The sequence below is a fragment of the Ascaphus truei genome, chromosome 5, assembly GCF_040206685.1.
Source record: "Ascaphus truei isolate aAscTru1 chromosome 5, aAscTru1.hap1, whole genome shotgun sequence".
Classification (NCBI taxonomy): Eukaryota; Metazoa; Chordata; class Amphibia; order Anura; family Ascaphidae; genus Ascaphus; species Ascaphus truei.
In genome coordinates this window covers 129,711,715-129,733,319 of record NC_134487.1, presented here as the reverse complement: position 1 = coordinate 129,733,319, position 21,605 = coordinate 129,711,715, and the positions used below count along the sequence as shown (strand labels likewise).

Genomic DNA, 21,605 nt, shown 5'->3' with positions numbered 1-21,605 from the left:
GCGAGCTGTCATGGTTTGGATCCTCTGAAACACTCCAAAGGGGGTGCATTCTGTGAGTTATTACAGCCACTGGGGGTTGTACCTTTTGTAGGTTATATATCTGGCACGTTACACGAGTCGGATGGCTATAAATTTCACACAGAAAGCAGACAAACATGGGCAGTCATTTGGCACGTGAGGAGAAAGCATGAATGCTGGAGAGGGAGAGAGGCGGAAAGAATTGGGGACATCAAAAGGTATTAAAGGAAAGTGATGGGAGGGAGAGAGGTGAAGGGGGGGAGGGGATGAGGTTGATTTCTTAGAATTTCGAGCAACGCTGGGAACTTTCAGCTAGTTTCATATAACATAGCAGTTTGACTAATATAGAGGGTGTGCAAACTGGGGGGTGGGCACAGTGTTTTGGGGGGGTACGACGGTTACAGAGTCCCCGTGCTCTTCCTCAAGGCATTTAAAATAAATCCTGGAGGAGCGCACAAGGCCTCTAGCTCGCTTACCTTGATTCAGCTAGTTGGGTGTCGCCATGGCAACGCGGCGTCAAATGACACCGTGGGTCACATGACCCCGCTGCATCATTTGACGCATGCGCAAAGTTATGGGGGGGCCACGAGCACTGGGGGAGAGCAGGCGGGGGGGCACAGCACCCAAAGTTTGCGCGTCCCTGTGTTGGGCTGATCTTATACTCCGTGTGTTGGCGCACGTCAAAAACAAATTGCAGACTCTTTGAGGTCGCCCCTAGTACTTATGTGCACGCAATGGCAGGAATGCGTTTTCAAAAGACAAGATTTTTGGCCCGGTGGACGAGCAATGGTCACGGCGGTGGTTCAGCCAATGAGGGCGAACCAGCTGCGTGATGTCACGGTCGCAAACCCGAACACCCCCCCCCCCCATCGCCTGAACATCGCTGGAATTAGAGTTTACAGATCGCTTGTGCAAAGTCCGCGCTGCACACCGTGTGTGCACTCTCGCAAGCAAGCGGACTCTATAGTCCCGGCCTTAGACCATGGTTGTTACTAGTCTAGGCTGTTTTGACATGATGGTTGAGCTGTAGATCTTGCTGATCACCATAAGGTGGCAGTGCACAGACTGACTTTCAGTACCAGTTTGTGCTGCAGAGCAGGAAAACTCTTCAACATGGACACTTTTGTGCCACAGTGAATTTGTTACACATCATTTAATAATACAGGCATTCCTCGGTTATCCGACGCAATGCGTTACTCAAAATGGCGTTGGATAGCGAAACGTTGTAAAGCGAAACCCGTTTTCCCATAGGAACACTGTTTAAATGAAAGGTTCCGTTCCTGAAGACATTTTTAATGCTAAAATACACAAAATATTTTACGCAGGCAATAAGATACGCAGCACACACACACACATTATATAGTGCATATACTGTATTATATATATATATATATATATATATATATATATATATATATATATAATATATAGTATAATATATATATATTATATACACATAAACAACTTTGCAAAGCGTCGTAAGAGCGTTGGATAAGCCGTTTTGGCGTTGTAAAAATGAACATAGGTATGCATTGCATAGCGTTGGATAAGCCATTCGTTGTAAGACGAGGACTGCCTGTACACATTGCTACACCTTTTGCTCCACATCTCTCCAGAGATAGTAGTATTTGGTGGCTGTAAGTGTTGAATGTTTTAGAACCATTACATTGGGATTAGTATGAGTGAGTTATGTATATTTTATCTCTATAGTGCCCACCAGACTTTGTGACATTGTCGCTGCATTGTATTATAATTTCATATATCAAAGCCTAAAACATTAGGAGGAGGGAATCTTTGCCTAGATTATTTTACAACCTTAGGTGTTTGTTGGAAGACATGCAGAGATGGATCAGAAAGCATTTCGGCCCTGAGGTAGGACAAATAGCATTCGGATTAGGGGTTAAGGTTTTTAGGGTTAGGGGATACATTACCTGCAGAGGTAAACTGTCCTGGTGGCCAAATGTGCCCGTGGTGAAACGGCCGTGGCTAATTGTGTGTGACGGATAGTTGTAAGTGCTTTGAATTGTAGTGTCTAGACATGAGGCTAAATAAGTGTATTTGGAGAGGAGGTGGTCATTTATTAATGGCTAACCAAATGCTTTGTTCAGAAAGTTATTTCAGATTAAACTTTAAGCAATTGGGACAAATTATGGCTACGAATTCACTAAAGTGCATAGAAAGTGTGTATTTAAAAAAAAAAGTACCTACCTTTGGCTGGGATCTGCATCCATCCTCTGATGGATGCCAACTTGTTTTCAGAAAAATTGGGGATTCAGAATGATGGTCTCCTGCTTCTGCTGTATTTCACGTATACCTGGCACAGTATTGGTGAGGAAGTCCTAGAGACACAGCTTTTGACTAATCCGAATCATCCATAGGATCCCTCTGTGGCCCATAACATGGCTGACGAGAGAGGTCTGGGTGAAAGGCGTGTGTCTGTATCTGATGGGAGTTCTTGGCAGCTCTAGTCTACATAAATACAAAAGGTGTGTGTGTCTGTCTCTGTCTGTCGACAGCCGAGGTGTGCAACATTTTAGCTGTGATTCTTCAATAGCAGTTGAGATTGTGTACATAAGAGGTTGGAGGTGAAACTGCGATAGTGGTGATTTGAGCACTCCTTGACTTCACTGGGTGTTTACATGTGAGAGTGCCCCCAATCAGAACGATTGCTGTTTAATGAATAATCCCCACAGTGTTATGTTTCTAGCTATGAGCTGCTAAGGTTTTACAGATTAGTTTAGATGAAGCCTCCAGTTGTGGGGTCTTAAGGTCCTCTGGTTCTTGGCAGAGAGAAGGTGACGGGCGTGAAGATACGGCGTGTTGTGGAAGCCCCTCTCGCCTCTCCGCCTTCCCGACGTCACAAATGCGACCATGGGAGCTGGCAGTGAATAGGTGGCCTCCCTCAGCCCCCATTAACCAACGGAGGTTCTTGGGGCCCTGCAGCACCCCTGCACAACTCAGACGAAGGTAGGAGCACCGGAACTCTAGAACATGTACCACCTATAGCACACTGTGCATAAGAGGCCAGCTCCCACCTGTCTGACACTGCAGCAACATTGTTACTGGGTTTGTTTTTGAAGGGAATGTTTTGGCAGTACCATTTGTTGGGATGTAGTGGCACCTTGAGTAAACTGTGATAAAACAATTGTTTCCTCTTCCTTTTTTTCTTTTTTTTCTCCCCCCCCCCCCTCTTGACTATCTCCCTACTTCTCTCCATGTTCGTTTTCTCTCCCTTTTCTCTTTCACACTGCCCTAACTTCTCTTCTACCCACTTTATTTTTTATTTTTTCTCCGTTCACTCCTTTTCCTCCCTACTTGTTCCCTGTTCTTAGTCCTCCAGTAAGACGTCAGTGGGGACGGAGGGACAGACCTCAGCAGAGTGTCCTTGGTCAGGATGACCGTTCTTTGCGGCCTGCCTTCTTTCCTGTAGATGAGCATCGAGTCTTTGCCCTTACCAGCTCTCCACCACGAATGCTCCACCCCGCCACACACTCCTCCCAGCAGAGCTCATTCATGGTTGACCTCCATGAGCAGGTAATGGTGATATTGTGGCTGGAGTCAGATAAGCATAGCCGTTTATGCTACACGGCTAGATCTAGATGAGGAGCACAGCATATGTTTCAGGGCAGACTTCAGTTGAGTGGCACAGTTGCGTTATAGTACATGATTCATGTGAGGAACACAATGTGCAGCATTCACGTGAGACGCACATTGCGTATGGAGCTGTGCAGGATTCACCTGAAGAGCATGCTGTAAGTGGTAAAGGGCCGGAAACGGACCATTACATTTGTGTGCCATATAAGGCAGGACTTCTATACACCATAGGACTGGTGCAGTACTGTGGGATGCAGGCACGACTGAGGTGTACAGCTGGGTGTGGGTGTAGTGCACTACTTGGCCGACGTCCAGGGTTGTGTGCACACTACTGAACGCGTGGTTGCCGTTGGATACGGTTGGGATGTTGGACTTGTGTGGTACATTCCAAATTTAGCATATACAGATGTTTTTGTGTGGTTCATGGTAGCATGATAGTACAGGGGGCAGGATTCAGCTGATATTGAAGCTTTTTTTTGCTCAAAAAGTGGTGCTTTACCCCCGAGCCCCTGATAACTAAACAGAGAACTTCAGCACCCTCTTCTGTCATGAATAAATGCAATAGTAAAACAACTGTAAAACCCTTGTGCTGGGCTTGTGAGTGTGTACTGAAATATACTTGCAATGGTCTAATAATACAGGAACAATCTAATAATATTGTCTGAGGGCTTTCTTCTTGTGCCATTTTGCAGGTACACCAGGGACCGGTCCCTTTATCATACACCGTTACGACAGTAACAACCCAAGGCTTCCCCCTGCACACTGGGCAGCATATCCCAGGGTGCGGCACCCAGCAGTTGCCAGCATGTTCAGTCATGTTCAGTGGGCAGCATTATCCGCTCTGCTGCCTGCCTCCTCCGGTGAGTGGGACCTGAAAATCATACGACTAGAAAGTGTCGGAGAAACAAACATTATACCATAATTGGCAGCACAAATGGATATGCATCTTGTAAAGCAACAGTAATTATGTTTTAATGCTTTCTTTTTACCTATCTCATTGTAGTGACAGTTTCTTTCTTTTCCATCCACAACATGTATGTGTGTATATACATCTAAAGCTCCACCTATCTGAAGAATTGAGATGTGATTGACATGGGCTAATGGTTTCTAGCTGCTTGGTCCCTCTTGTCCCTTTAAACTATAGCAAACTTCAATAATGCCTACTGAGGTCAAGGCACTTTTAGTTGGATATTATTGTGGGGGTAATTTGAGTTGTAATTAATCCAAGGAGTATGCTTGGTCTCACCGTACAGTGTATGTTGTTACATTTCAGGGGCGGGGGGCAGTATTGTTTCCCACACAATATAAACTGTTTCTTTAAACATTGGCTTCCATAATGATGTTCCCTGATCCTTGCTAATCATGTTAGAGTGTTCTCTAGGTGGTGATTGCATCGTTACTAGCAGTGAAGGTAGAAACTGTAAATGTAGAGTACAGGAGAAACGGGAGCAAATCCTAGGGCAGAGCATTTTACAATAAACAGGTTATCAAACCACCAATAAAGCTCACTGAACACCAGGACTTATTTTAACCCCTTCGCACACCAATGCATTTCAAGCTTGTGCAAGACCTCAGAAGCCTTAATTAGGTGGGCGTCCGTTACCACCTACAACTAGCGCAACATCAGAAATGAAGGCACAGGTGCAATCTAGATCAGGAGTGGCCAACTCCAGTCAAGGGCCACCAACATGTCAGGTTTTGAGGATATCCCTGCTTCAGCACAGGTGACTCAGTCATTTACTGATCCACTTGTGCTGAAGCAGGATATCCCTAAAACTTGACCTGTTGGTGGCCCGCGAGGACTGGAGTTGGCCACTCCTGAGCTAGAACATCGTATTCTTTCATTATTCTAGGTGCAGTCCAACTAGGCACATATCTATACATCCATCTTTGTAATGTGAAAATACTGACCCAAGTAACAACTACAGTTTTTAGCATTTTGTTTTCTATGTAATATATATTTGATAGTTTTTCACATTCACATTTTTTCAGGCAAACTGCGAAAGTACAAACGCCACAGGATACAAAATACATGTTGCTTTTGTGGGGGGCTGGTGCCCAAGAGGGTAAAGAACACTGCAGAAATGCTTTGAATCAATAAGAAAATGACAATCGCCTAAGTCTCCCATTCTTTGCACTGCTGTTTTATACAAACTAGGCAATTATGCAAAATCTCACAACCAAGTATGCAAAGAAGGATGGGTTTCCATGTTGGTCCTTTTTTCCATGTAATAACAAAGGAGGGAGAGGGAGTGGGTGGTAAGATACCTTTTCTTGGACTAAGTGGTTGAAATGTTACAAGCTTTCAAACCTCCCGGTGTCATAGCCGATGAAGGACCCTGAGTGTTTCGAAAGCTTGTAACATTTCAACTAGTTGGTCCAATTAAAGGTCTCATGCCACCAACTCTGTCTCCCTACTTTGTTACTACATAACCAAGTACAGGCATACCCCGCATTAACGTACGCAATGGGACCGGAGCATGTATGTAAAGTGAAAATGTACTTAAAGTGAAGCACTCCCTTTTTCCCACTTTTGATGCATGTGCTGTACTGCAATTGTCATATACGTGCATAACTGATGTGAATAACGCATTTGTAACAGGCTCTATAGTCTCCCCGCTTGCGCACAGCTTCGGTACAGGTAAGGTGCCGGTATTGCTGTTCAGGACGTACTGACAGGCGCATGCGTGAGCTGCCGTTTGCCTATTGAGCGAAATGTACTTACTCGCAAGTGTACTTAAAGTGAGTGTCCTTAAAGCGGGGTATGCCTGTATGTGATTACAATAAAATGAAAAAAGTAACGTTATTAAATGAAACTGCACCTTTTTGAAAGAGAAATACATTAGGTTGTCCCTGGCTGCCTTGAAATGGTAGCATGATAAATCATTTGAATAAGCAGTGAGTAAGCTGCACTTTAGCTAATACGACTTTCCTTTTGCAGCTGATTCCAGGGTGCACCATGCAGCAGCTTCCCGTCTCGTACCAGCCATTTCCTCCACTGCTACCCAGCGAACATTACATCTTGCATCCTCACCCGCCGCTACCCCCACACCAGCCCCCTCATCTGGCGTCTCTTGCCCCCTTTGTTACAGTGCAGCCGCAGAGAATGGTAAGTCCCACGGGGTCTCCTCTGTAATGAATCCTACTTCTTCCTGTGATGAGGGCGCAAGGAGGTCATTGGAGACTCTCAGGCCAGGTTGTGTGCTTGTTTTCTGGCTGGCATTAAAGCTGCAGTCCAAGCTGTGGTTTCTTAAATTAAAAATAAATTAATTCAAATTCAATATGTTCATCAATGCTAAAGTACAAAGCAAGAAATCTGCCCTCGGGCTGTCCTTTAAAATCAGCTGAAAATAATCCGCTTGCAGCTGTGCACGCTGGAGCAACTCCCCACAACGCTCCTAAAGTTGAGAACTCCTGAAGGGGATCCCAAAAGACAAACAGAAAATGCACACACAGCGCACCACGAATTAATTAAAAATGTATAACAATTTTAATACCCTATTTCCTCGATTCTAAGACGCCATCGATTCTAAGACGCACCCTTGATTTAATAAAAAAATTGTGGGAAAAAAAAACCCAATATATTAAATGTGCAGATTTTTTTATTTTTTTAAGCAAACAGTAGCATACATTTATCTGCACTAGAGAGAGGCAGACACAGAATGGGGAGAGAGAGAGACAGTATCGGATGAGCAGAGAGAGAATGGATGGGGGGAGGAAGGAGGGAAGGGGGGAGAGAAAGGAGGGAAGGGGGGGGAAAGGAGGGAAGGGGGGGGAAAGGAGGGAAGGGGGGGAGAGAAAGGAGGGAAGGGGGGGAGAGAAAGGAGGGAAGGGGGGGAAAGGAGGGAAGGGGGGGGAAAGGAGGGAAGGGGGGGGAAAGGAGGGAAGGGGGGGGAAAGGAGGGAAGGGGGGGGAAAGGAGGGAAGGGGGGGGAAAGGAGGGAAGGGGGGGAAAGGGGGGAAGGGGGGGAAAGGGGGGAAAGGGGGGAAGGGGGGGGAAAGGAGGGAAGGGGGGGGAAAGGAGGGAAGGGGGGGGAAAGGAGGGAAGGGGGGGGAAAAGGAGGGAAGGGGGGGGGAAAGGAGGGAAGGGGGGGGAAAGGGGGGAAGGGGGGGGGAAAGGGGGGAAGGAGGTGGGGAAGGGGGGGAGAAAGGAGGGAAGGAGGGGAGAAAGGGGGGGAGAAAGGAGGGAAGGGGGGGAGAAAGGAGGGAATGGAGGGATGGGGGTAGAAGGGGATGGGGGAGAAGGGGATGGGGAAGAATGGAGACAGTGGAGGGGAGGGAGACAGTGGAGGGGAGGAGGGGAGGGAGACAGTGGAGGGGAGGAGGGGAGGGAGACAGTGGAGGGGAGGGGGGGAGGGAGACAGTGGAGGGGAGGGGGGGAGGGAGACAGTGGAGGGGAGGGGGGGAGGGAGACAGTGGAGGGGAGGGGGGGAGGGAGACAGTGGAGGGGAGGGGGGGAGAGACAGTGGAGGGGAGGGGGGGAGGGAGACAGTGGAGGGGAGGGGGGGAGGGAGACAGTGGAGGGGAGGGGGGGAGGGAGACAGTGGAGGGGAGGGGTGAGGGAGACAGTGGAGGGGAGGGGGGGAGGGAGACAGTGGAGGGGAGGGGGGAGGGAGACAGTGGAGGGGAGGGGGGGAGGGAGACAGTGGAGGGGAGGGGGGGAGGGAGACAGTGGAGGGGAGGGGGGAGGGAGACAGTGGAGGGGAGGGGGGAGGGAGACAGTGGAGGGGAGGGGGGGAGGGAGACAGTGGAGGGGAGGGGGGGAGGGAGACAGTGGTGGGGAGGGGGACACACATAGAGACACATACACAAACACAGAGTGACAGAGACACACACACATACACAAACACACACAGAGTCACACAGAGAGAGACACATACACACACACAGAGTGACAGAGACAAACACACACAGAGACACATACACAAACACACACAGAGTAACAGACACACAGAGAGAGACACATACATACACACACACAGAGTGACAGAGAATCACACAGAGAGACACATACACACACACACACACACACACACACACACACAGAGTGACAGAGGATCACACAGAGAGAGAGACACATACACACACAGAGTGACAGAGAATCACACAGAGAGAGACACATACACACACAGAGTGACAGAGACAAGGGAGGGGTCGGAGGGCTCGTGGGGCTGGCAGCTGAAGCTGTGAGTAGCAGAGGGGGGGGGGGGGAGCGGAGGGTTCATGGGGCAGGAAGCTGTGAGTAGTGGAGGGTTCATGGGGCAGGAAGCTGTGAGTAGCAGAGGGGGGGCGGAGGGTTCATGGGGCTGGAAGCTGTGAGTAGCAGAGGGCTGGATGCTGTGAGTAGCAGAGGGCTGGATGCTGTGAGTAGCAGAGGGCTGGATGCTGTGAGTAGCAGAGGGCTGGAAGCTGTGAGTAGCAGAGGGCTGGAAGCTGTGAGTAGCAGAGGGCTGGAAGCTGTGAGTAGCAGAGGGCTGGATGCTGTGAGTAGCAGAGGGCTGGATGCTGTGAGTAGCAGAGGGCTGGATGCTGTGAGTAGCAGAGGGCTGGAAGCTGTGAGTAGCAGAGGGCTGGAAGCTGTGAGTAGCAGAGGGCTGGAAGCTGTGAGTAGCAGAGGGCTGGAAGCTGTGAGTAGCAGAGGGCTGGAAGCTGTGAGTAGCAGAGGGCTGGAAGCTGTGAGTAGCAGAGGGCTGGATGCTGTGAGTAGCAGAGGGCTGGAAGCTGTGAGTAGCAGAGGGCTGGAAGCTGTGAGTAGCAGAGGGCTGGAAGCTGTGAGTAGCAGAGGGCTCGTGGGGCTGGAAGCTGTGAGTAGCAGAGGGCTGGAAGCTGTGAGTAGCAGAGGGCTCGTGGGGCTGGAAGCTGTGAGTAGCAGAGGGCTGGAAGCTGTGAGTAGCAGAGGGCTCGTGGGGCTGGAAGCTGTGAGTAGCAGTCAGGGGCGGTCAGCTCTTGGTGCCGCTACAGCCGCACTGCTGTGGGTCGCAGAGGGGGGGCCAGCACTTCAAGCAACCAACTGAGACAAGGGGGAGAGCGGGCGGGGGGCCGTGGTTCAAGCAGACGGCTACCGCGCTTTTTGTTAAAACGCTGAAAGCTGCACGCCCTCCGTCTGTAGCGCCCCCAAGCAGGTTTTTTTTTTTTTTTTTTTTTAGTACATCGATTCTAAAACGCACCCCTATTTCAGAGATGTGAAATTGGGAAAAAAAGTGCGTCTTAGAATCGAGGAAATACGGTATCTTGTCAAATGACCACACAAATGATACAATAACAACCACAAAGATCAATGTAAATGAAACCACAATAATTGCATTAAATACCAGGACACTCCACATAGGGATACTGAACTGACGAAGCACGCTGTTGCGAAACGCGTGCAGGTCACGAGAGGCTGCTCTACGCGCTCACACATTGGCTGGGATGGAGGGACCAGGAAGCGCAAGCGGAGGGAAGTTCTGCCGAGTGCTGGTGCAGTCCAGACATATCGCGCCAACCACTGCTACCCGCTATCGCTTGTGGTCAGTATCTGGCCCCCTCATTGTGGTATTTGAATCATGTTGCTAAGTAGAACTTCTATTACAAATGTTTTGTTAGATTAATTAGGTTCTTGGTGTAGGCTTCACAGAAGTCAGAGCTAGTTCAGTATCCCTATGTGGCAGTGTCCTGGTATTTAATGCAATTATTGTGTTTTCATTTACATTGATCTTTGTGGATGTTGTTAAATCATTTGTGTGGTCATTTGATCAGATATTAAAATTGTTATACATTTTTAATTATTTCGTGGTGCGCTGTGTGTGCATTTTCTTTTTTCTATACATTGACAATTGATTAGCTAACTTGCCATTCGATCTGTTCTCGTGATCGATCGGCCAAGATTCGGCTTGGGGTTCACTAAATGTATCTTGAGTCCTCTTCTTCTGCACCGACAGCCAAAGTTCTGTGAGGAAGATCATGCGACTAGAGAGAGGACAGGGCTAAAAAAGATGGTGCTGTTTCAGAAGGGAATGTGACTTTGTAAATAGTTGCAACTAGCTGAGAGACCCGGCGTTGCCCGTGAGTTAAATTTCCTGCTCCCTCCTGTCCCCCCTATTTGTGTGCTCCCCCTCTCCCACCCCCCAGAGGGAGGGAGGGACAGTGGACAGGAGGGGGGGGGGACAGTGGACAGCAGGGGGGGGGACAGTGGACAGGAGGGGGGGGACAGTGGGAGGTGAGGTGAGTGAGCGCTGGGGAGTGAGGTGAGGCCTTTTTTATAAGGGGCTGGTAGCCATGAATGTTTATTATAGACAGAGGGTGGCCCTCACCCCACACAAAGCATGTCCGCCCACTCTGTCTGACATTGACACACCGACTGGCTATGTCTGCATTGTGACTGACCCCGCAGCGCGGGTAAATCCTGTAGCCTCTCTGATAGAGGGAGCAACCGTCACGCGCCGAGGGGGGAGGGGGCCAGGGGGTGAGCGCGCGGACAGTGGCGGGTCTTTGGGCGGGAAAACACGCACCTGACAGGAGCCGGGCGGGAACAGACCGCCTCACTATTGCCAACGCCACCATCTTGTGTGACATTATGCGAGTGCCCAGCAGAGGGGGTAAGCGCGCGGACAGTGGCGGGTCTTTGGGCGGGAAAACACGCACCTGACAGGAGCTGGGCGGGAACAGACCGCCTCACTATTGCCAACGACGCCATAGCCTGAGGAAAGAGAGAGCGACATCTGGTGGGAGCAGCTGCAGGAGGAAGGGGGTACTTCCGGAGGCTGCCTGGCCACTGCCTGGCCACTGCCTGTCCCCCTGCCGGGAGGGAGGGAAGTGAGCGCCGGGGAGGTGTGTGTGTGTGTGTGTGTGTGTGTGTGTGTGTGTGTGTGTGTGTGTGTGTGTGTGTGTGTGTGTGTGTGTGTGTGTGTGTGTGTGTGTGTGTGTGTGTGTGTGTGTGTGTGTGTGTGTGTGTGTCCGTCCATATTAATATGTAGGAAGGGGAATTTGAAAGTGGGCATATTAATATGTAAAGTGTGTGTGTGAAACAGGACATATTGTGTGTGTGTGTGTGTGTGTGTGTGTACACAGGGGTGAGAGTGTGAGATGAATTTACCAAGGACTCTGCAGGGCTTCTTTGGGGGTATGCTCTCAGTGCAAGTGTGTGACAGTGAAGTAGGTGTGTGTCAGTGATGTCAGTGTAAGTTTTGGCCAATGACAGTCGTGTGGGCGGTGTGTGTCACAGTGGGGCGTACCTCTTGGGCAATGACAGTCGGGCTGGCCACGGACCAATCACATTCACCGCAGCTAGTACCAACCTTTGATTTTATATATTAAAGAAGATAGGAGCCAAAATGCTTGTTGCATTAGAATACATTAAAAAATGTCTAACATTTTATTTTATTTTTAAATACTGTACAAGTATTTTCTCATAGTACAGAACTGATTTATTTAAAAAAAAAAAAACATGTTGGATATTGCTTGAACTGTAGCTTTAATGGATATGCAGACGCTAAAATAACATTTATGTTGTATTAATAAGATCTAGAATAAACAAGGGATCAGCATTCAAAATACACTTAACAAAATATATATATTTTAATAGTCCTGTTTTTAATAAAAAATAAAATGGTTAAAAAATGTATAAATGTAATAACCCAAAAATATTTAAATGCGTATGCACTTGTATCCAAATGAGGTAAAAAAATAAACCAGTAGGATGTGAAAAATAATTGAAAAGAAAACAAAAATATATAAAATATGTAAACCACTGAAAACTCCTATAGAGGGGGAAAAAAAGGAATGGAAAAACACACAAAGCAGAAGGAAAAAAACAGGAGAACCAAAGAGAATTAGATTGTTGTGAAAAAATGTCTCTAACGAGATAATCCAATCAATTCATCAATAAAATCCAACTGAATGTGTCCTGCATGCAGCTGTTACCGTACAGCTCCCAATCGGGACAACAATTGTCAAACTAAGTAGTAGATCTCACGCAAGACAATGGACAGGTCATCTTTCCATTTCAGATGTCCCATCTGTTTCAATGATCCCAAATCTATTTATCTATCTTTATTTATTTATTTATTCATATATACTCCTGTTCATGTTGTCCTCCGTAACGGCAATGCTGATTGCATCCCTCTAATCGGACAGCGTGACGTTTCGGACCTCGCTGGTCCTTCATGGCCACGAGGGGCCTTCGTTTAGTAATTATTACCCCGATTGGGAGCTGTATGGTAACAGCTAAGTGCAGGAGACATTCCGTTGGATTTTATTGATGAATTGATTTGGATTATCGCGTCATAGGTATTTCTTTTTCAAAGACACAATGTAATTTTTTTTGGGGGGGAGGGGTTCCCTTCATTTCCCCCCCACCCCCCTTTTATAATGGAGTTTTTTTTAGTGGTAAATAATGTTATTTTGTATCGTTTGTATATATTTTTTTAGTTTGTGAATTTTTTCAATTCTTTTTCACATCCTACTTTTATTTTATTTATTTTTTACCTCTCCTGGATAGAAGCGCATACTTATGTGTATACATTTATATATCATTGGGTTATTACATTTATAGTTTTTGAACAATTTCCTTAACATATGACTATTTAAATAAATGGGTTTTTTAAATTTTTTTTTAGACCGTGTATTTTGCGTGCTGATCCTTTGTTTATTCTGTCTTTTATCCTGGCCCTTTTGTGAATCTGGCTTATATGTAAATGAACAGTGCGATGAGGTTCATTATGGTTTGTTTTAAGGAGGTGTCTGTTTATTTCTCTCATGTATCCAATGCTCCCTCTCTCTTCCTTTTTTAAACATTTTCATTTCCCCTGCCTTCTGCCCCCTTTTCTGCCCTATCTTTATCCTTTACTCCTTATTGCTGGTTCCCTTCACTATCCTGCTCTGCTCCTGACTTACTCTTTTTCCCTCCATCACCTGCCTTCTCTCTGTCATGCTTGCTTGTGCTTATGTGATATCCCCTCCTGCTTTCTGTTATACCGGTCCTACTACTTTCATTCTCTATCCTCCTCCTGCCGTCTTCATTTTTCCCTTCTCTCTATTAAAGCCTCTGCAGAGGATAGAGAATGAGTTGGATCTTCGGGGGGACCAGCATCACATGGGCAACTTCCCGTTCCACCACTCCCACCCTGTATCTGCGTTGCCTCCTTCAGTGCCCATGCACTACCTCTCCCATGATGCATTGCACCAGGAGCTGTCCTTTCCTGTGGTGAGTTCGACATGGTCACAAAGCAATTGTGCCACTGCAACTCCCTTATGCGCGCGTGTATTTACTGACGTGTGGGGTCATGGGCCTGGTACATTTTGGGCCATATTTACTAAGCTGTCCTCTACCATAAGGAACCATCCGGTGCTTGGAGAACCTTTCAGTCCATTCAGGACCCAGTGTCTAATGGCAGAATACGGCTCAGTAAATAGGAGTCTGCGATTAATGCGCGAGTATCGGTCTTCACACTACTCTTTACCTTCTTTTGTGCAGCCATACTCTCATCTGATGCCACGGCGACTGAATGCCCAGCGATATCGTCTGCAGCAACCAATGCCGCCTCCTCCACTGCCTCCATCTTATTACCCCAGCTTCCTGCCCTACTTTCTGTGAGTATCATACTACAGGCATACCCCACATTAACGTACGCAATGGGTCCAGAGCATGTATGTAAAGCGAAAATGTACTTAAAGTGAAGCACAACCTTTTCCCCACTTATCGATGCATGTACTGTACTGCAATCATCATATACGTGCATAACTGATGTAATTAACGCATTTGTAACAGGCTCTATAGTCTCCCCGCTTGCGCACAGCTTCGGTACAGGTAGGGAGCCGGTATTGCTGTTCAGGACGTGCTGACAGGCGCATGCGCGAGCTGCCGTTTGCCTATTGGGCGATATGTCCTTACTCGCGAGTGTCCTTAAACCGGGGTATGCCTGCACACCGCTCCTAGCAATGTGAGGGATAGAACATGAATGTGAAGACATGATGGAACACAATAACTTTTACCTTAATCTCTGCTATCCTTTTATCCTTCTCTGTTTTAGTCCCTGTTACTTTTTGGTCCCCCTTTTTTTTTTCTGCTCTTATGGATCTCTGATTTTTTTTTTTTTTTTTTTGATCCAATTTCTTCTTCTCTTGGCAGTTCCATGCTTCCCGTGTCTCCCACCTCCGTTGGTCCGGCTATCAGTCTGGATTTGGATGTGGATGATGTGGAAATGGAGAATTATGAGGTATGTTTGACTCGGCTTATGCCCCCAACTTGAGCGCATTGTGGCCCCATTCTAGCACCGGGTGAGCTCGCACAAGCTCTGCCCTTCCTATGGTGTATGAGTTTTCTCTTTCCCGCAGGCATTGTTAAATTTAGCTGAACGTCTGGGAGAGGCAAAGCCACGGGGACTCACCAAAGCCAACATTGAGCAGCTTCCTTCCTACCGCTTCAACCATGAGAGCCACCAATCGGAGCAGACACTGTGAGTAATATGACTTTGGGTCTGGCATTGTATTCCATAGTGCTACAGGTTAACATAGAAACTTGCCTGAGAAGGGAGATGTGTATGAATGATGCGTGTTATAAAAGCACTGCCTTAGTGTGGGAAAGCACCCATTTTTGATCATGCTCTGTCGGTGTTAAGAGTTAGAAGAGACTGGCATCTACCCCCTCAGCTTCTTAAGCACCCGGGGTAATTGTTCATATTTATTTTCTATTCTTGTTGCTCTCTCTTAGTATTTTACCCACATGGGTGCAGGTGCCAAGCCCATGAAATGGCTATGGATTTAAAATGACAGCGTGGGTTGTAACCATTTTTGCTCTGATTTCCCAGGTGTGTTGTGTGCTTTAGTGACTTTGAGAGCCGGCAGCTCCTCCGGGTGTTACCTTGTAACCACGAGTTCCACGCAAAGTGTGTTGATAAGTGGCTTAAGGTAGGTTGCTGTGCCCTCTCCAGCATTCCCTCATAACCGAAGGGTAACACAGCAGTGCTGTACAAGGCATAAATGGATGGGAGGTATAAGATTAGTTACTGACCGTAGTAGTGGTTTGGGGTGTTTTTTCAGGTTAAATGCCTAGAATTAGAAAGATTGCGATCCTTCATATGTTTTGTTAACTGTTGTACAATCCGTGCACCAGGCATCCCTGGTTTCCGAGATAATTACCGGTGTACTTGCTCTTGCGCCCTCCTGGGGATGAAATATGGGCGTCAAATCTCAGAGAATCTGTGGACCAATTGTCATAGTTTGAGGCTTCCTTTTGACCGATACCGGGTGGCAGTATTGGTTTTTTTTAATGGGGTAGCACCGCACTTGCATATAACTCGAATCAGAGGTTCCCCTGCTCTGACAGTAGGGGTTCAGCACCAGAGCACCACCAGAGCTCAATTTACTATTTTTGCAGATTGCTGCTTTAAATGGTGGTGAGCACTGCATGTTTTTTCTTCTAATCCCCCACTGCGTTGGAGTTCGCAGTGATATGGTGAAAGGCCTTCCCCTTTAGGAATGTTGTCCCTTCTCTTTATGAAGTAATATCACCACATACCTTGTTATTATCCCTCCTCCACTCACACAGAGCTGACAAGGTTTTGAACCCTAAATGTTCTCTATAATCATTAAGCAAACATACTATATATTCTTTATTCAGTATCTGTATTCTTCATTATGCATCTTTATTTTTAATAACATGTTTCAGACACGTGCGGTTAATTATTTGTACTGTAATAGTGAAGCAACTGCTATAGTCCTCTGTTCTTGTAACTAGGAAATATTCATTTCCTGATGCAGACCATACATGACACATCTAACCCTTGTTCTGTTCCCCCTCCACCAGTCAAACCGCACATGTCCCATCTGCCGGGCTGACGCCTCTGAGGCTCACAGAGATGGGGAGTGAGGACAGGAGAATGCCCTCTTGCCTCCCGCCGGTGCACAAACCCAGAGGGATCAACACAAAACAAACCAGCCTCCTTGCCTGACTCGGATGCTTCAGCTTCCTTCTCCACCTGCGCCTGTCCTTCCGGCTAGGACACAGCAGCGTTGGATCTGGAGGTGGTGTCGAGTCACACATTCCACGGTCTCCATCCTAATACCTCTACACCCCAATACTTCCCAGCACTGCCTGCGCATTGTCTCATATTTGTGGGCACAGGGAGGGATTTGAGGTGTGTTGGAGATGCATTGGGTTGCGAATGGGCGAGAATCTCCCTCTTCCCCCTTCCTTTTGAGGGTAGCTGAGGCTTACAGAAAATGGACTGGGTCATTATGGCCAGTGCTAGCCCCCAAAGGGCATCTCGAGGCATTACCAGGGACACCCCTGTTCAAACTCTTCTGCTGCCAATCCCTTGGTTGAGGGGAATGTCACAGCTGCTTCTTTGAATATGTTTGCACTGAAGCTCCTAGTGGGAGCTGTTTTATTATTTTTGTTTTAATTGTTCTGGAACAGCGGCTTAACCCCATTACTGCCAGTATGATCCCGTAGGATCTCTTGTAGCCAGGAAAAGGGTTAATAATGATTTTTTTTCCTTTTTATATTGGCATCGCTACTGCATCACCTGTGTCTGACCCTCCCCTAGCTCACTTATCTTACTTGGCCACCCCCATGCAGAAAGGTAGAGGAAACTGCTGCTGATATGTAGAGGCTGGGCCAAGTTGTAAATGGTAATAGACTGGAGATTTGATGAGCCATTCGGTGCTGGAGGAGAGTAAGCATTGCAGACGGCTCCTACCACAAAGGCGCTACACATCTAGCAAAAGCCGCCTCCTCTTTTTTTTTTTTTTTTTTTTTCCTCTTCCCTCCACTGACTTAAGACACTTTTTTTGTTTTTCTCCAATTTTACTTTCCTCATCCAAAGTTCTTGCATTTTTCCCCACGGCTTCAAAGCCGAGAGAAGAAAACGAATGAGCAAGGCAAAAAGTGTCTATGGAGAGTTAAGGGACTAAGGCTTTCTGTTTGTGATTTTTAGGAAGGGTCACCATCCTCCACCGGCTTCTAGCACGTGTGAAGCTAATAAGGGTGGTAACCCCTCCTTCACCATCACTCGCATTACTAGCTCCTTGTTTTACATACCCACACACTGCTAACTGGAGACTGGTTTAGACAACCGCATTTTACAGAACCACGTAATATTAGAGAAGTTGCATTCAATTTGGTGTAACTTCACTGTTTCAGGTGTTAAAATGTATCATTTCAGTTCCAGGTTTCACCTGCCCAGTAGCAGGAAACTCGGATAGCTTACTGAACTTTATTGGACCAACATTTTTCAGTCTATCATACTGTACACTATCTTTTGAGACCACAGATGTCTCTTGTTTAACTATAACGTCCAATAAGAGAACACTAGAATATTTAATGTGTAATAACCTTTTCTTTGTCTCCTAACAAAGGTGTTGTACTAGTCAGTCTCCCTTTCCGCTGTGCAAGGGATGTTTGCCCACCTCTTTATTCTCCCTCCCTGCTAATGAGCGCCCTGGTAATGCCTCTGCAATATCTTTTGTTGGGCAGTAAGTAGGTCACACAACTCGCAGGTCAGTGTCACGCCACGGAGCACACTCTGTTGCACGCCCAGCGGTGTTCTCGTGAGCGTGTTGCACTTGGCACCCGCGTTTTTCCCATCCCAGCACCCGCGAGAGCCAAGAAACACGGTGCACCCGGGCACGCGGCTGCCTTATTTATCAATTTTGTATCTGTTTCAGTTTGAGTTTTTTGCATGATTGAACAGTGAGAAAAAAAACAAAACAAAAAAGAGCCAGCCAACCATTTCCGATCTGTGCGCGCGTTTAACGGTCGGGCAGAAAGAGTCTGTCTTAATGTTTCACAATATGCATGTCTGAGCAGCTTGGAATATGGTATTCGCTAACCCTTGGCCGTCTGTGGAGTGACGTGAGGGGAAGGGGGGTGGGGGAGGGTGGGGTTGGGATAAGCGTTATATAGGGGTATGTATCATGCTGAGCTGATTCCTGCTGTGCACTTGTTCGCCAAGCAGAAGGCACCTGAATTGTTTGTAGGGATTTGAATGTCTTGCCTGTGAAGGTCACACTCGGGCAGGGATTGTGTGCAATGGGGTGTTTTTAGAAAGTTAACTACTTCAGTGATGAGGTCCACAACACATTGCAAGAGCAACCTGTTAACAATGAAAATGTTAATGGGTACTGCCACTACATAGGATTGGAACTATTCTGTTTATTTTCTGTTGCATTCCCTTCCTAAAAAGGGAGGTTCATTCCTCCATTTACCAGTGCCCCGAACCCTGTACCCGAGATGACAAAAAACTGTAGGCACTGCAAACTCTGTAACCTGAATTAATTCCAGTGTCCTATGTTGCCTTGGGACAAAGCATCAGTGTCTGAGGATGGGTGGGACATTGGAGTTAATGACGGTTGCTGGTTCTTTGCTTTTGCAGCCTCAAATGGAGATGGGAACTAGTGGTTCAGCTGTCTGTGTGCCAGTCCCACCTTGTTTGTACTGAACACCGTAACAAATATTTGCTGGATAAGTGGGGCAGTAACCTTTAGCTGCCAGATGGGCCTGTAACACATTGCTTGACTGTCTGTTGCTGACCTCTTTGGCATCCCAGGGCTGACCTCTTTCCAGCTGTAGATGTCTTCCTCTCCTCTCACATCTTCACTGTTCTCACTGCTGGAGGGCCATGGAAATGCATTGCAGATCACATAATTTATTATATACATACATATGCACTGGAATCCACGTTGTAATTGCCTTGTTGGCCACATTATAACTGATAAAAAGAATAGTAGTATGAAAGTACAAGAGGTTCTGATCACCTATATATCTTTTGCAAGCTGTCAGCACTGTAGCATGATCTGCTGCAGCCCTGAGAGATGACCAGGCTCACTAATCAAGACTGTACAGCAAGGTGACTGGTTTTCCAATATAATCGCATTGAGAGCTTCACCCTTTTGATGTACACCATTCCCACTATATGATGGCTTCCCTGTCATTCATCCATTTCATCTCTATATACATGCAGGGCAAGGGGTTTTAAGCCATACTCCTAACAGTGATAACGGTGGGGAATTTGCCTGTTCCATATGCTGGAGCGTGATTGTATCTTTGCCATTTCCCTTCCTCCCACAACAAGTAACCCCCGTCATTGCTCCCAACTCTCCAGTTCTTACAAAGGGGTAAATGGAAGCAGGTAGTGAATGCAGCAGAGAACAGGCTCAAGCACCTGTTTTACAGCACACAAATTACCAAAGGTCTTACTGTATATATCAACAAGTCAGAATTATTTCAAGAGATTCAAAACAGACAGACAACAGCAGTATCTGCTGCCTATCCGTTAAAATGCCTTAGCTGCTGGAGGCATCCGTCGCTCTTACACATAATAACCACACCTTCAGCAGAGGCTGGGTTAATAATTAATCTACCCTCTGCTCCGCCGTATGAAAAAGAAAGACATGAGGTTCTTCCTCTAGTTTAAACTCTGTAGGAACCCCACAACCATAGCTTGAGTGCTGCTGAATTCAGTATGAGAAGCAGTTATCACTTCATTATCAATCTGAGACTTGCAACCCATTGATTTAGGATGTCTGTGATTGCTGCATAGATGCCACTTTTTTTTCTTTTCCTTAACCAATGATTTTTACCCCTATGGTGGGATATAGTGGATTGTTTACTGTTTCATCCTAACCTCCTGGACCCCTTATTCACACTGGGCTGTTTTCTCTCAATTATTTTTCCCTGCTCCTTCCCACTAACATTCCTGCCCCCAGAGTTGTGGCTTCCCTTACTCAGGGTCCCGGAGGTGTCTTCTGTGTTAGAACTGTATATCTATATGTGTGTGTATACATATATAGATATATCAATATAAACTTTTTATTTTTGGCTTTTGGTACTTGCACATTTACTGGTTACCTCATTTCCCATGTATGTATTTGAAGAAAAAAAATGCTAATATATAGAAAATGGTTCTTGAAGCTATCAAAGTGTGTTTGTTTTTTTTTCTCCATTCCATTGGAATCATATTGGTTTGTAGCATTTAACATAACTAGTAATATTGTATTATATATATGTGTATACTGATTGAAATTTTTAACAGATTTGTACTTTTTTTAAAATGAAAGTTGCTAGTTTTGCTTGACCTGGTAGTGCAATCATTTATTTTTTTTAATGTTGTGGCTGAATTGAGAGGGTTCTTCACTAATAAATGTACAAGGACAATACCAGAACATTTCTCCATTATTTCAGCCGGTATGACTTGACGTGTGTGTGCGTGTGTTTTTGGATTAGGTTCCCACACAGTCCTTACACCAATGAGGGAGAACATTTTGTAAGCTGTGACCCACCTCCAATAATATGGAAAATGTGAATGCAGACTGTGTGGCCAGTGCTGGTAAAATGCAACTAACATTTGCCAGTCACAGTAAAGTCACTTGCCCCTCCTTTTGGCACAGATGTCCTCCCTTGGCTCAACCACACAACCCCCCCCCCACCCCCATGCCAATAAAGATCCCCCCCATGCCAATAAAATCCCTTACCTTTGTGATGCAAGACGTTGCAACTATTTAGGAGGGGAAATGTGCTTGCCATTCTATTTATTTTATCAGTTTGACTGTCCCGGGTACTATATTTTGGTTTCTGATCCTATCGGGAACACCAAACATGGTAATTGAACTAAACCGCACCATATGGGGAAGTCTTATCATAGCAGGCTCTCAACTTTTTCCCCCGTCGTTTCCTGTCGCGATCTATAATAAACACCAAGCTACTGGTTGGGGCCTGGAGATAGGCGAATCTGCCCAAATCTGTTTCCCGGATTTTTGCCGATTATCCCCAAAATTCGCTGTGTAAAATCCGCAAACTTGACTTTAGACGGCTTCAATCTGCACAGATTCAAAAACAGCCATTGGATACAACCCGTGGATGGATTTGTAGAATCCAATCCGCAGATTCAGCAATCTGTTGGCGGATTCTTAAGACTTCTACAAATCCATTCACGTGTTGTGGCATCTGCGGAGCGTATTGGCGTTGATAATCCGCAAAATGCGGATTGCCTTTTTTTTATCGACCTGCTGGAATCC

General features: G+C 46.5%; 1 protein-coding gene across 5 annotated transcripts in view; it reads left to right on the top strand.

Annotated features, from left to right (window-relative positions):
* The window catches only part of RNF44 (ring finger protein 44), a 40,653-nt gene extending 19,906 nt beyond the window's left edge, over nucleotides 1-20,747 (top strand). For all 5 annotated transcript variants that reach the window (XM_075600772.1, XM_075600774.1, XM_075600771.1 and 2 more), the window contains 10 exons: nucleotides 2,807-2,985; nucleotides 3,351-3,552; nucleotides 4,305-4,472; nucleotides 6,554-6,721; nucleotides 13,633-13,794; nucleotides 14,065-14,180; nucleotides 14,719-14,806; nucleotides 14,925-15,046; nucleotides 15,398-15,497; nucleotides 16,396-20,747. In XM_075600772.1, coding sequence (XP_075456887.1) covers nucleotides 2,882-2,985; nucleotides 3,351-3,552; nucleotides 4,305-4,472; nucleotides 6,554-6,721; nucleotides 13,633-13,794; nucleotides 14,065-14,180; nucleotides 14,719-14,806; nucleotides 14,925-15,046; nucleotides 15,398-15,497; nucleotides 16,396-16,458 — 1,293 coding nt within the window. In that variant the 5' untranslated portion in view covers nucleotides 2,807-2,881 and the 3' untranslated portion in view covers nucleotides 16,459-20,747. The remainder of the gene's footprint in view (nucleotides 1-2,806; nucleotides 2,986-3,350; nucleotides 3,553-4,304; nucleotides 4,473-6,553; nucleotides 6,722-13,632; nucleotides 13,795-14,064; nucleotides 14,181-14,718; nucleotides 14,807-14,924; nucleotides 15,047-15,397; nucleotides 15,498-16,395) is intronic.
* Nucleotides 20,748-21,605: the final 858 nt, after the last annotated feature.